The sequence below is a fragment of the Heliangelus exortis genome, chromosome 6 (assembly GCF_036169615.1).
Source record: "Heliangelus exortis chromosome 6, bHelExo1.hap1, whole genome shotgun sequence".
In the NCBI taxonomy this organism is placed as follows: domain Eukaryota; kingdom Metazoa; phylum Chordata; class Aves; order Apodiformes; family Trochilidae; genus Heliangelus; species Heliangelus exortis.
In genome coordinates this window covers 33,030,342-33,045,349 of record NC_092427.1, presented here as the reverse complement: position 1 = coordinate 33,045,349, position 15,008 = coordinate 33,030,342, and the positions used below count along the sequence as shown (strand labels likewise).

General features: G+C 36.8%; 1 protein-coding gene across 1 annotated transcript in view; it reads left to right on the top strand.

Moving 5' to 3' along the window:
* XRCC5 (X-ray repair cross complementing 5) overlaps positions 1–13,693 on the top strand; it is a 52,073-nt gene extending 38,380 nt beyond the window's left edge. Inside the window, exons 17-21 of the mRNA XM_071747767.1 lie at positions 6,725–6,834; positions 7,334–7,430; positions 9,891–9,958; positions 11,162–11,233; positions 12,017–13,693. Of these exons, the coding sequence (XP_071603868.1) occupies positions 6,725–6,834; positions 7,334–7,430; positions 9,891–9,958; positions 11,162–11,233; positions 12,017–12,031 (362 nt within the window). The 3' untranslated portion in view covers positions 12,032–13,693. The remainder of the gene's footprint in view (positions 1–6,724; positions 6,835–7,333; positions 7,431–9,890; positions 9,959–11,161; positions 11,234–12,016) is intronic.
* Positions 13,694–15,008: the final 1,315 nt, after the last annotated feature.

Genomic DNA, 15,008 nt, shown 5'->3' with positions numbered 1-15,008 from the left:
CAAATAGTCACTTAGGTAGCTTTTCTTTTCAAAGAAAAAGATTTGCAGAGATGCTGCAGTTAGGTGCTGGGTATTTCAACAGGGCCATTCATCCTTTTAGACACTGTTTGAGAAGGGTGTTGAATAGTATATTGATTTGTGACATTCTGTTAAAGCCTACATAGCTGTTTCTCTCCAGAACTTCCAGATCTGTAAGCCAGCTAGCCAGCTTTTTACAGTAATTCTGCATTAAATACAGAAGAAATTGTGTGTAGAAAAAATATTTGAAATTGCATTCTCAAATCTAAGATATATTAGAGATGCAGTAAGGAAGCTTTGTACCCTATAGCAGAATACAGGAACTATGAAACCATTGACTACTTGGTTATGGTAATTAATTTCATGATCTAGGAAAGCTTTAATGCAGGATTAAGTATAGTGATTACCCTTGAAGATTATTTAACTAAAGAGTGCTTAAATATGTCCACTTGGGTGCTGTGCTGGAGATAACTGCAGTACATGTTTGGATGGTTTCTGAAATTTTGAGCAATCTGCTTTTACTCTGTGATATCTGCTCTGTAATTATAAGGTGTAGTTAGACAGAATGTGTAGTGCAGTCACCCATTAAAAGGAGAGAGAGAAGCCACTATAAATAAAAACGTGCTCTGCATATTATTTTTTTCTTCTGCATAATCCCTTTTCTGTTTCAGAGGCTTTTAGGTAGCTTAATACATAAAACATTATATACATGTTTTTAATGGCTTGCTGTATTGGATTTTTGTTATGTAAAGAGTAAATGCTACCTTAAAACTATTCAGTGGTTCTAAGGGCTTTTTTTTTAAAACAATTTTGTATCATATTTAATGGTAAAACTTTTTTTTCCTCTTCTAGAACATGTGAAATGTAAAATGCCTTTGCAGAAAAGGATAATATGTGTCATTCAAGCAGGTTATTGAGAAAAAAGCAAACAATTACATTACATGTGTCAGAATGCAGACAGAAGATCCATTGGGTTGCTTGTTGATCCTGTTTTGTTTCTTTCTTAGATAAAAAGAGTATCCAGTGCAATCTTCCAAACTGAATAGAGTTTACATTCTCTTTTTCAATTACATTGAAATTACATTTTTTTCAATTCCTTCTTCTTCCCACAAAATAACAACAGGTTCCCTTCACAGGGAGGAGGGACTTTAAACTCTTTGCCTGAGGGTAGATAGGGAAGCTGTAGCACTAGGAAGAACTGTACTTTGAATACTGACAGTACAGTGGCTTTTTAGTTCCATTGCAGGTTAATGGCAAACTTCTTCTTCAGTCCAGAGCAAGACTCTCACCAAAATTGTAAAGTTACCAAAGTATGACAAGGAATTTGTCATACAGTTTGTCATTCAGTTTGTAGGAAGTCCTGACCTTATATTAATCAAAAATGAGTACCAATGAGTACCAATCTCCTGCAGCAACCTTGCTGTTGTTTGTTGATCAGGGTTTGCCATTCATAGGAGAAGCCTGTGTGAGTGCTGGCTCCCACAGCAGACCAGAGCAGGAGAAATGACTCGTTTGCTGTTAGGGTAATTAATGTGTAAATATATATATTTTTTAAATCTAAGAGTTTCAAATTGGCAAGGGCCTAAGGGATAGGTTTTCTGAGACTGGCAGCTCAATTCCTGGAACAGTAATGAGCTTTAGTTTCAATTGGCATCTGTGGAGTTTATTACTGTGGGAGCCCACTTACGGCTTACGTGGTGAGTTGTGTGTGAGGGTGTCAACTTCCTGGTTAATTTTGATTGCTCATGGAGCTACTCTTGTATTTCCCCTCCAGATAGCTTTACTTTCTTGTTTGCATTCATGGCCAGAGATGTCATTTTCTGCAGGTTTGTCTTTGAGCAGATTACAAGTGCACAGTCATCACAAAGAGCTGTCTTCTGTTAACAGCTTCTGACGTTTTTGTCAATGAATGCAAATAAAATAGATTAGTTTGCCTGAGTGGAATCTGATTGTTACTCTCAAGGGTGTACAGTGAGTTGCTTCATTGCTGTGGTGGCAGAGAAGATTCTCAAATACAGCAAGTGCTTGCCATCTTTGTAATGCCAGAGGAGTAGCCATATGACTACCAGTTCATCCTTTTTGATTATTCACAGGTTTCTATCCGTGTCTGCATTTCTGAAGAGCAGAAGGTGTCTGTATTTTCATCCGCTTCTGTAGGAGATAAAGTGGCTTAATGGGGCATAAAAAGGATACTGACACAGGCACAGTATTTGCTTTGATTTGTGAATTTTCTGTGCAAGTTTATAGGCTGGATTTCATTGCATCTTGCAGTGCTCCCGAGAACTTGATGTCTGAAGTCCAATAGGTGAAAAATCTTTTTTAAAAACTTATTTTGCTGTTAAGCAGTGAAGAGAGAAATCTGCAATGGCACCTGTACTATTTATGGACATAAAAAATGTCCAGAGACAAATGGAACCAAATGTTTATTTTTTATATTTATAGCAACTTTGTTAATATAATATGCCAATTCCTAGGCATTTCTAAAAAAATAAATTTAAGACTCAGTAATTGCTTATATTTCAGCAGATAGTCTGTTGTGCCTGAGGTGTCAAAATTTTGTTGTGGCATAGCTTCTTCAATGATTTAATTGTTTAAATTGTTTAATTGTTTAAAAGAAATATGTACAAGAGATTTGCAATGGAAATTTATTAGCTTCAACAAGAGAAATACTGTATTGCAAGATTTTCTAGAAATGTATATAGTTAACTATCTTCCTACACCAAGGATAATTTAAAAAAAAACCCTACTATTTACTTCCAGTTTTTGTTGGCACACATCCTTGCAATTTGTCTGCATTTTTATCTTACTGAATGTATTTGTGTATTTTGGAGATGATTCATATTCTTCTCTTAGGTAGGTCAAATTCAATGACCAGTATAATGAAAATGATTCAGGCATTGCAAGCCAAATGCTTGAGTATATGGTTATTTTGAAGTTTCCTGTATGTCTCCTTCACAGAGAAGATGAAACCAGATTCATCTTTGCAGGGTGTAGTGATCGGGTGAGATACAAAGCTCTGAGCTGCAATAAAGAGAATTTGTATTAGATGTTAGAGGGAAAAAGAATCACAGTGGTGGTAGCCAGACACAGAAAGAGAGGCTCAAAGAACTTGGACACTCCCTATCTTTGGAGCTACTCGTAACCCAAATCAGTAGAGCTTTGAGCTACCAGGTTCACAGCAACTCTGGTTTCAGCAGGGATTTTGAACAGATGTCCTTCAGACATCCAGTTTAAATCTGATCCATACCCACAGGCCATTTAAGGAGACCATTTCAAAATTGAACAGCACCTCATAGGACACTGGAGTAGTTCAGCAGCTCTTGATCTTAAAATTTTTATTTCTTGGCTTAAAGATGATGGAAGTCCTTAAAAAATTGGGACAGTTTTCTGTTTAGAATCTCTTCTATTTGAAAAAGATGATACTTTCAGAACAATAGTTTAAAAATCATTGAGTTGATTTAGCTGATTTGTCAGTGACTTTAAGCACTGCCCATTAATACAAATCATTACCACCACCACTGGATACATGAAAAAAATGGTAAAACCAGTAGTCTTTTTTTCTACAGGAAGAGCTATGTTTTTAACATAATCAATTTCTTAGGGGGAGAAGGGGAATCCCTAGGGAGTTGAATTTGGGACTATAATACAGCCTTATCTGTTATTATGCTTTAATCTGGTTGACATAGTAATCAAGACAAGGACCAAATTGAGCAAACATGAAAATATAGGTACACTTTTGTACTGTAAGTACTCAGAGATAACAAGTGAATATAAATATTCATGGTATATTTCACAAGGAATAAGAGCACTGGTGATTGTGTTTTAGACTAGGGAATGTATCTGAATGCCAGTGGGAAAGGGATGCTGCTAAAACGAAAATCTTCTATTCAGAGATTTATTTTTTTTTTTGTAACCTGTAATTCTCCAGCCTTTAATCACTGTTTCTGTTGCCTAACGAATCACACACAGAAGAAATGGGAAGCAGAGGATTAAAAGTTCTTGGGATGATCTGTAGAATGTGGTGCTTATTAGGAGTGATGGAATTCCAGTTTATGCAAAACGTGGAATTTTCTTAGTTCACTTCCTTAAATGTATATGTGGGATGGGGGAGGTTAGGAAAGAAGAAAAAAAAAACTTGCCATTACACAGTGGTGGCCTGAAAAAGCTGTCAATTTCCAACTCTAGGACCTGCTTTTCAAAACCCCGATGCCTGAGCTTTGCTTAGGACACAATAGAATTAATGCTAATATTTACAGCTTAGTTAAATAGACATCTTTATGTAGAACATGCTTTCCTCCAAAAATCTATCAGTGTCACACTAATGGAAAGGCAGATGGCAGGCAGCACGAAATCAACAAGAGTTCTCAGACCTAAAAGTGTAAAGGAATAGAGTCAATTTTGGAGAAATGTCAGATATAATAATTATGTACCATCTCTGGTATTGTCTTTGGTCCTCTGAAACAATCAGGACACAGGAATTTTATGTCTTTAAGATTTATCAGCTTGTCATTTAAGAGAGACCCAATGGGCAGGCCCATTTTTTAGCCATGTAACCTATTTCCTGCATATATTGTGGTCTTGCAGTGCCTAGTAGAATACTGTAGGGTTTTTTTTCTGTTCCTTACAACAGATTTCAAAAGGAGGCAGCTCACAGTAAGTAGCAAGAAGGAGTTTTTTCTTCTGATGCCTGCCAGAGCAATCAGATGAAAAAGGATTAAAAATAAAAACAAATGCAGACGAAGTAGAGTGTCTGATTATTGTCAGAATGATTCCAGCAGACTGTTTAGAATTAAGACTTTCATTGCACCCTCATAGTGCCTGGGGTTTTAATTTAACACATCAATGGAAAGGCAACATTTAAAAAAAATCACCATCGCCACTGAAAACACCAGCAGGACTTGCTTTTATTAGTGCAATTCGTAAGAAATTAGAACATTTAATGAGAAAATCGTTAACCATTAAACAAATGGACTGACTTAACTTGGGGAGCTTAAGTAGTGAGAATTCTATTTAGTTTGTCAACAACTGGTAAAATAAAAAGAATGAGCTGATCACTTCTGGAGCAGTAGGCACTTGAGCACACTTTCTTCTATGATAGCTGCTTTTGGACAGAACCATTATCTGCCTCCTTTTCCAGAAACTGTAGAGTTTCCCGCTCCAGAGCTAGTGGGAGAATATCAAATATGTCTTGTTTCACTCTTTTCAGAGATGCTGTCCTTCAGATTCAGTTCAATTAGGCCTTTTATAGACATAAAAATAGCAGCAAGCACTGTGTTTGCTTGCAGCGAGCAGAATGGAATATGATATTTAAACGATGTCTGCATCTTGGTGTGTTTACTTATTCTTGTCTCTTCCATCACTCTGGCAGATATGTTCTATGTTGATATTTGCATGGATGAAATAGTTGCAGTGACATCTATGCCCATAACATCTGAACATAAGTAGGGCTATAGGTTATGCTAAAGATAATCCAGGACAGGCAGATGCTGTGACTTGTCCAGAATACTTTCCTACGTTTTCTTCCCTGGTGGCAGCATCACCTTTAATCTCCCTCAATAGATTCCATCTTTTAAGAATTCTAAGGATTTCTTCAATCTACCTGTAGTGAAGAGGTTAACTGGCTTTGCTTGAATAGGCACTTTTTTCTTTTGTTCTTAACCCAACTCTTTGCTTTTGTTTTGAGAGAAGCAGTGACCATCACTCCCTAGTGATCTCTTTCACAGAGCTTCTGAGTTTATAGATCACTGTTGCATGCTCCTCACACTTGTCTTTTCCCAGGCTGAGGCATCTGCAGATGGTAAAATTAGGCAGTTCCTCACCTGTAACTAAATATGAGGAAAACTAAGTGATAAATTCCAGCATAATTTGGTTGGGCTTGCAGAGCTCTTGGAGACATTTTCACTTGTCACATTTGCAGTGTTTTACATCTGCCCACCTTCCAGGAGCTCAACAGTGAAGGTGAAACTGGTGCTCCCCTTCTTGCTAGGACAAGTCTCATGGTTTGCCTCTGTCTCTCTCTGTCAGGCATACACAGTTTATAATACCACCATAATTGTAAGGAGCATTGCCCTGATGAAAAATTGTCAAACTACCAGTATAGAGACAAGAATGTCACTAATAGCAAGGTAGTCTTTTAAATCACCTTACAGCTGTTGTTTTGCCATCAGTACGCCTTCGTTGTAAATGTAACACTTTAATTGAAATATGTGTGCACTTGACAGGATGTTTAGGGGTTATGCTTTGCACTGTGGGACATAACCTCCCTCAGATTTAGGATCCCAAGTGTTCTTGGGGCTGGATGAGGCTCTGAGCAGCCTCGTTTAGTGGGAGGTGTCCCTGTGCAGGACAGGGGGCTTGGAACTAGATTATCTTAAAAGTCCCTTCCAACCCTGAAAATTCTGTGATTCTGTGATTCTGGTTTTACTTTCTATCAAACAAGCTATGGCAGTGCTTGCTTTCCTGGCCCTCGGGGAAAGACTTCTGCCTTGGCCATGCTTGAGTTTCTTTGTGTCTAAGCTTTTCCAGAGAGGCTGAAGTAATTATCAGTAGCTTCATTAACAGTTACCACCTTGAGTAACTTGAATTGGTATGGGTATGATTAAATCTTTTGGTGCCTGTGGAATAGAGAGACATAAAGGAAAAATACTTTTTTGTTTACCTTGAAAGTGGGCATTCATTGAGTTATTTATTTATCCTTGTTTTTCAGTGAGTCAGCAGTTAATACACCGAATTGATCAGTTCCTGGAAAATAAAGGTTCACAATACTACATGAAAGGGATCAATTGTATCAGAGTTTTCAGAGAGGAGGCCATTAAGGTAACTCTTCTTTCTTTTAAATTAAAAACATGATGGTCCTATTGCTGTATTAGACATTTCATAACTTTGTACTACAACAGCTTGTTTTGTAGATTAAAATCTGTTACGCTGTTTCAAAGTTTAGAAATATATTTGCATTTTGTACTTCTTTATTCTTACTGGAATGGAGACTGGCTTCACTGGTATTTGCTGTTGTTTGTTTTCTTTTAAACCCAAAATGTTGGGGGGCCTGTGATCTGATGCTGCTGAAAGAAAAATGATCAGTCCTCCAAATTTCTTCATAAAGCCAGTTATAAGCAAGCCTTCCTAGCTTTCTGAAATACAGTATTCGTGGGTCATTGGTCCTTAGAATGCTTGGTTTTAGTAGAGATAAAACCCCAGATCTGTATTGACTTTTGTGTTCACCATGTTAGATGACTTAATGAAAAATTAAGTTTGCATCATTCTTTCATAAGCTACTTTAATATTTCTCAGTTATCATTGCTGTTACTTTTTTCAGCTATCCAAGGTGCAGTGTTTTAATGATTTTCTGCAAGCTCTGAAATCAAAGGTGGAAGATAAAGCTTTTGCTGATTTCTGGGAGATCGTGATACAAGGTAGGATGGCTTGTTAAAAATGGGACACTTAAACTAACTCCAGAGCAGCATTGTGATATGGTTCATTCCTGCAGCTTGTTTAAAAAAAAAAACAAAAAAACCCCAAACCTTTTTATATTGCAACTTCCTTTTTTGCACCAATAGTTTCAAAGCTGCAATATCCATAGTGCCTTGCCAAGTCTTGTTGAAATGGTAAATTAATTGTGGAAGAAGAGAGACAAATTAAATGTTACAGGCTAAAGAGAGGAAGATACTATGCCAGCTGAATTTCAAAACAAACGGAAAAAACTCATCCAGCAGAGATATAAAAAGATTCTTCCAAATTAAGCTTCAAAAAAGGCAAGATAGCATCAAAATACGTCACTGATCACTTTTGTGTTTTAACAAACTGAAGGACAGAATATGTGGTAATAGGACACCTACCTATGATTAAACTGGGAGATATGAGGCACTGCATTGCCAGAAACATTCAGAGACTACGCAAGTGATAAATAAAGGAACATTTTCACAAATATGAAACATGGTGAACTAAAAAAAATCTTTTATGTCACACTCTTGTTTTGAATTAGAACCACTGCAGAGAAAATCTGTTGAATTCCCATCTGTATCTCTGAAAGGTACACAAATGCAATGATATGCTTTTGTGTAGCACCTTTAAAAGTGACAGACTCCACATACTCTGTAATGTTAACTTCATCCAACTTTTTGAATTACAAGATGGGAATTTGTTTAGCAACCCAAAACAATAGCACAAGACAACACTGAAATATCATACTCAGTAGTATCATAGAGAGCCTTCTCTGGAAAAAGTTGAAAAAAATGAAACAAACAGCAACAACAACAACAAAAAACAGTCAATGAAAAAAAAGCAACAAATTTTCAGAGTTGGCATGGTTGAAAAAGACCTCTAAGAATACCATGTCCAACTGTCAAAACCCCTCCCCCGCCCAGTAAATAAAATGTATTTATCATCACATATCATCGTGCCCACTAAAACATGTCCTCTATTGCCTCATCTACATGGCTTTTAAATACTTCCAGGGATGGTGACTCCACCTCCTCCCTGGGCAGTCTGTTCCAATGCCTAACTGCTCTCTCAGTAAAGAAATTCTTCCTCGAAGCTACTCTAAACCTCCCCTGGTTTAACCTCAGTCCATTTCCTCTAGTCCTATCATTATTTACTTGAGAAGTCAGCACCTGCTCCCCTACAGCCTCCATTCAGGTAGTTGTAGAGAGCAATAAGGTCTCCTCTCAACCTTCTCTTCTCCAAACTAAGCATTCCCAGTTCCCTCAGCCTCTCCTCATTGAACGTTGAAGCTTTGAAAACAGGAAACTTGGATCATTTGAAGTCATGCTACAATATTATTTTTATAGTTTTTATCTGGTACAAACCAGAGTTTTTAACAAACTGGAGTATATTTTTGGGGAAAAAAAGTTACAAATACAAACAGAGATGGTATTTTCATACAAAATAGGTTGTCTTCTTGTGAGAAGATGATAAAGTTGTGGTGCTTTATACATAATCTAGGTGCTCTCACTTGGTAGCTGAAATTGTTTTCTTGCTGCTGCCAAAAGCATCAGTCCTGTTTTCCCTGCTTCTTGCAACATCAACCAACCCTTCTTTTCTGCCAAATGCAGCATGGATTTGGTCTGGTCATGATTAACTGCAGTGACCAAAAGATGATGGATGTGAGTTAGTGAGCAGCTCTGGAACAAGACAGATCTGTTACACAAGTTCACTTGTCTCATGAATCCTGTAGTTCTGTGGGCACATAAAGGTGACATTGCACTTGTTGCTGTAATGTTTATGAATCTGTGGTTCTTTGCTCTCACATCCACAGCTCTGCTGTATTCAGGTACAAACATGCTAGAATAGAAAAACTGTTGAGGTAAACAGTGATTGAGTTTGTCTGGGGTTCTTTTTGGTGTTTTTTTTTTTTTTTTTGTTTGGTTTGGTTTGGTTTGGTTTGGTTTGGTTTGGTTTTGAGGAGTGGGTCAATGCCCAGAATGGTGGGGCTTGCACAACCAAGGAGCAAAGTGGGGATAGGACCAGGACTTTGCTAGACATACTGTAGGCAATCACAGCATGAGTGTGTGGTTATTTTTCTGAAGCTATTAAGGACCTAAGAGCACACTGCGAATGACTGAAAGTGTAATTTCTGATATGGTTTCAGCATTTCATCTGTAATCAATTATTTCAGTGTCTTATTAGTCTGATTGTCATAATATTAGCAATTTCCTAAGTGGATATTTCCACAAGCTTATGCATATGCTCATTAATTTATTTTTATATCATAGTTGACTCATTTACGCAAGTCACATTTTCCTTTGAGTATTATTTCTTTATTTTTGCTGCTGCTGATGACACATTTCAAAGTTGGAAGCCTTTTTTCATTCCTAGCATTAACTGTGTTTTTGGGAAGCCTTCTAATGATATTTTTATATCTCTTATTTTCTTAGACAGAATTTCTTTGATCACTAAAGTTGAAGCAGAAGGAAGTTTGGTGACTAGTGAAGAGGCTGAAAAGGTATCGTTTTTTTAAATGAGCATTTATTTGTATAGAGTGTTTGCTGTGGAACAGAAGATTCTTTCTGATGTGGTTAAATCCTTAGGTGAAGGAAATGGGATCTTTATGAAGGAAAAGTGTCCTTTTTGTTAAACAGTTGAAATTGCCCCAATTCAGAGCAAAAATAATTCCCTACCATGTAGCACAGCATTTTGCTTTAATTGGTCTTTAGAAAGTAGGGTGTATTGACATAATTTTCTGAAAATATTCTCTACAAAGAACAGGCACTTCAGGATCTCAGTGTAGAGATAAACTGTTTATTTATGCAAAATCACTATTTGAACTTCACAGAAAGAAATGGGATCTCATTGCTGGCACATGAGTTCAAAAATCAAGATATGTTTTCTGTCCAAAAGCATTGGGAACCCTAGCAACATGAAGTTGTTATGCTTAGTTTTCACCATAAATGTGGTGATTCTGGTAGTATTATTAGTGATCATATTAGATGCTTCTGGAAACAAGCAAGCTGGAGTGTTTGCAGATATTCTTTCTACAGAAATACAGCACTTCACTAGTGATGAATGAAGCATGTCACAGTTACAAATGAGTGAATTCTAACAAGCAGAATGGTGCCTTCTGTTTGACAGGAAGCACAGTTCAGCACTGCTGTCAGAAATTCTGTGTGGAGTGTGGATAAGATGAGCATTCTTGTATCAGACTGCTAGCCATGATTTTAAATAGCTTAGGAGAATGAAGATCCTTGTATTAAAGACCCCTCAAGGTAAACCTGTGGCTAAAATCACTAAGTACTTTGCAGACAAGCAGCTTTTATAAAAGATGCCACATTGATTTTTGCAACTTCCAGGCCTTACATTAGCAATAACCAGAAGGGGGTAGAAGTAGGTTCTCATGAGTGAATTAACGAGTGGGTAAAAGGTTGTCTTTTAGAAACTGCTTTTTTCTTCTGTAACAATTTACCACAAGGTGAAGGCAACACAGAAATATGAAAACAAAAATCTAATAAACTAAGAGTCTAGAAAATAAGCACTTCTGCAGAGTATGAATGACAGAATGTGATTTTTTTTTTACTAGACATGGAGGATTTATTGGCTGTTTCTCATAATACAGGTGGACTTGTTTTGGCATACAAAGCACACATTCTGTTATTTTAACATTAAGGGTCTGAGATTTATCAGTATTGTATAAATACATTTTTATTTTCAGTTCTTGGCTCCAAAAGAAAAGAAAAATGAAAGTCTGCCTACCACAGATGAAGGTGGTGATGTTGATGATTTGGTGAGTACCATAAAGACATGATGTGGCTTTAGAATTAAACTGTGACTAAAAGGTGCAGTGGGAGAGCAAGTCCCCCTTAGAGCAGCAGAGTTTGTGTCATAGAAAACACCTAAAATTTGTCAGGAAAGAGCCACATGAAATTACTTATTTGCTATTGTAAGCCATAACCAGGCATGTAATTTCATGATGGCAAATACTATGTTAAAGAGTAACAGGGATGTTTACAGAGGTTAAATGTGTCCTTCAAAAGAGCCAAGAAGGCTGCTTATTTGATAGCAGAATGTTATAATTTACTATAATAGCATTTAACAAAGCTTGTAGATCTAGAACAGCTATTAATGTGGGTTAAAAACTGAAAATTATTGTAAAAATGATGCTTTAATTTTCTCAATTAACATTCCCTAGATAGACTTGCTGAAATTCAGGGATTTCAAGATGCTTTTTAATAAATATTAGCAATATTTTACAAGCTGTCATTACAAATCTGTCTCATAATGCTTAATCTGATGGTGTAGACAGTTTTAAAGAAGCTTTGATAGCAGGCAGATTTCTACTTTTGGACTGTACTTCTAAAAATCTATAAATTGCATGCATTGTTATGTGAAGATGGGATTTTTAGTTTTGTTTTTGTATTTTACAGAAGTTTAGTATTCAATCCTATGAAGTCCACTTGTGTTACATGATAAGGACTTCCAAATTTTCTTTGTTTTCTAAGTGCTGAGCTCATGTAAGAAATATTTTTAATTCAATTCTGCTTCTTCCAAATCTGTCTTCTGTCTGCAGCTGGACATGATGTGATTCAGCGATACGAGGTGACTAAACAACCAAGTTCTGAAGACATCTCCCTTTGAGATGAGGCACAAAACAGAGTGCTAATGAGAAGGCAGTATATCCATCTTTAGTTTCTCAAATGACAGCAGAAGTCCCAGAGATATTTGGAGCTGGTATAAATGTCATCTGACCTTTCAAAGCTAGAACAGAGGATTGAAGTAATCTCAAGTTTTTTGTGTAGTAAGGATACTGTTAAGGCATCTTGGGGTTTGTTTTTTCGGTTTTTTTTTTTCCTTTAACATTCTGAATCTCACTTATCCTTGGAATTGCTTTCAGATAAACACTACTAAATTTAATGACAGTCTGCACTGGTGCCTGAATTTTCTGAATGTTTTGTTACGTTGCCTGGAAAGGAATATAGAAATGTTGCAGTGAGGATACCAGGCTGAGTCTTTAGTGGAGGTAACTCCATAAAGCTATGGTTGCAGAAGGGAAAAAAGTGTCAGTTTTCCTGCTTTTTTCCTGTGGAAGAAACAGAGCCAAAAAAACCTGAAACCACTATGGCTTATGGAAAAAAATTCTAGGCCACAGAGTCACAAAGTAATAGTTTGAAATATACAACAGAATCTTAAGCAGAGCAAAGCCAGGTGTGCTGATTTTGCTATACTGTACCCAAGCCAGTAATTATGGTTATCTCTGTACTCTCTGTCTTGTCAGTTCAGCAGCAGCTCAACAGTCTCTGTCCTTTTTTTTAATACATTTTCTTGTTTCATATGCTGGCATTTCTGATTTTTTTTGACTTTTAACTGCTACAGTTACCGTAGATACTCCTAGTGCTAAGAGATGAATGAATCAGTTATGTCCCCATTTTATTCTCTGCTTTCATAGAACAGAAGAATCTATGAAAGCTGTATGCTGACAGTAGTAGTATTAAGATGATCAAAAAATCATGATCTGTAGTTAAAAAATGTTTTGAGGTTTCTGCCCTTTATTCTGAACAGCAGTCAGTGTGTGGGAAATGGCAGTTGTTTTTTGCCCCGATCTCCCTACACAGTGACCTGATCTCTCCTCTTACATCCTGACTGAACTGAACTGACTGAGTTCATGCAGACTTGGAAAATGTTTCTCAAATGCAGATGGCAGGGAATAAGTGATCTTTCCAGACCTTTAGAGCATTTGTGCCACCAGAAGATATTTTTTTGAACTGTATATGAGAAATATTTGGTCAGTCCATTGTTTTGAAAGCCTTTTTAGGCTAAATACCAGTGTCTGGGTTATTGTTTTGTATTTTATAAATTTTATTAATAAAACAATTAAAAAATTGCTTTTGTCTTCTTCAGAACCATGTTTGCTAAGATTGGGTTATAAATCACCTATGCAGTGCTTAAGAGAGATGATCGAAGGCCCCTTTTCTAGGCATACAGTGTAAATAGTGACTATCAAAATCCCTCTGCACAAGTTGAGTGTAATTACTTGTTCTGTTCTTTACAAACTCTAGACTTTGTAACACCCAAATAAAATAATTTTTACCATTTTGCACAGACTGATGAGAAGACTTGGTCAAGGATATATAGGATTGTATCTAGTCAGGATAGAATATTAGGGCTTTCTGTTTCGTTTGTACCAGTTAACCACATTTTAAGAATATTGTTTCTGTTCAGCAATAAACATTTAGTTCATGAAGTATTTCATCAATCTTCTTGTCACCTGTACAGCACATGTAGAAGAACAGATAAAGGAAGATACAGGAGACCAGAATAAGGGAAGTTTACTTTTGTAATACTGTCATCATCTGATATGAAGACCTAAAATAGAAAAACAAAACCAAAAGAAAGGCAACTCTGATTTTAAGTTCTCTTGCCTTTCCCAAAGGGTAAAAAAACGTAGAAGTTTACATTAAAAATTGGCATAAAAGCAGATACACTTTACAAGAAGATTGCTTAGAAAACCTTTGAACATGGCTTAAAGTTTGACCATGGTTTTCTATATAGCAAGTTTTGAGAAGGTCAAAAATTACTTTCCTCTCCCTCTGCCCCTTGCAACTGTTATAGTATAGGACTTGCATTTATGACAGTAGGAGAACTAAACAAGAACTAGGAAACCTGTCCCTTCCTCTAGTTTTTACAGACCAGACATAATTTTAGTGCATCTGTGAGCTAAGAGTCTTAAAATAGGCCCTTCACTCCTCTGACTTACTCTCAGCACAGTGTACTTCAGTAAGTTGGACAGAAATTAATCAGCTGCCCCTTCCCCTCAATTTTGTGACTCCAACATGACTAAGACACAGTGAAATGAATCCTGTCCCTTCTCATGCTTCACCAGTACAGTTCTCAGATACTGACCATGAAAATTACCTCTTTTACCAGAAATCTAGAGTACTGACAGTACTTTCTACTGTTACTCAGTCTGAAGCTATTCCAGAGCACTAAAAAGTATTTTAATTTGGTCATATATATTTACTGCTATACTAATTCTCAGGATCCCTCTGGATGCACCAAGTCAGCTGTGTGGACCTGATGACACTTCTGGAAATCTATGATGGGATTGGTAGGTTGACAGTAGAAATATATTTAATGTTGCTTTCAATCTATCAAACCAAAGGATTTTTTTTCCTCTGTATTTTTACTCAGTTTCGATCCTGTCTTGTCCTTCCTTCCTATTTTGATACACAATAAGAGGCAGTAATAACTGTCATTTCCTTTTCCTCCAGAAGGAAGTGAATGTTGCAGCTTTCAGGATGCTAACAGAAAACAGAAATACCTCCAGTGCTGGGATATAACTGGAAACATTTCCTTTCTGCTTTTTGAGATAATGCTTAAAGGGAGCACAAGCACCTGATGAGACCAGCTGTGGTGCAGATATTTTTGCCTGAAGCCTGTGGATCAGACATAATGCTAGGTGTAAAGTAAGATAAAATAGCTGTAGGACCTGATGGAGTTTTATAAGGCTTGGATGTATGAGAATTTCTTCTCCAGCCTGCTACTGTGAGCAGTTAAATTCTCTC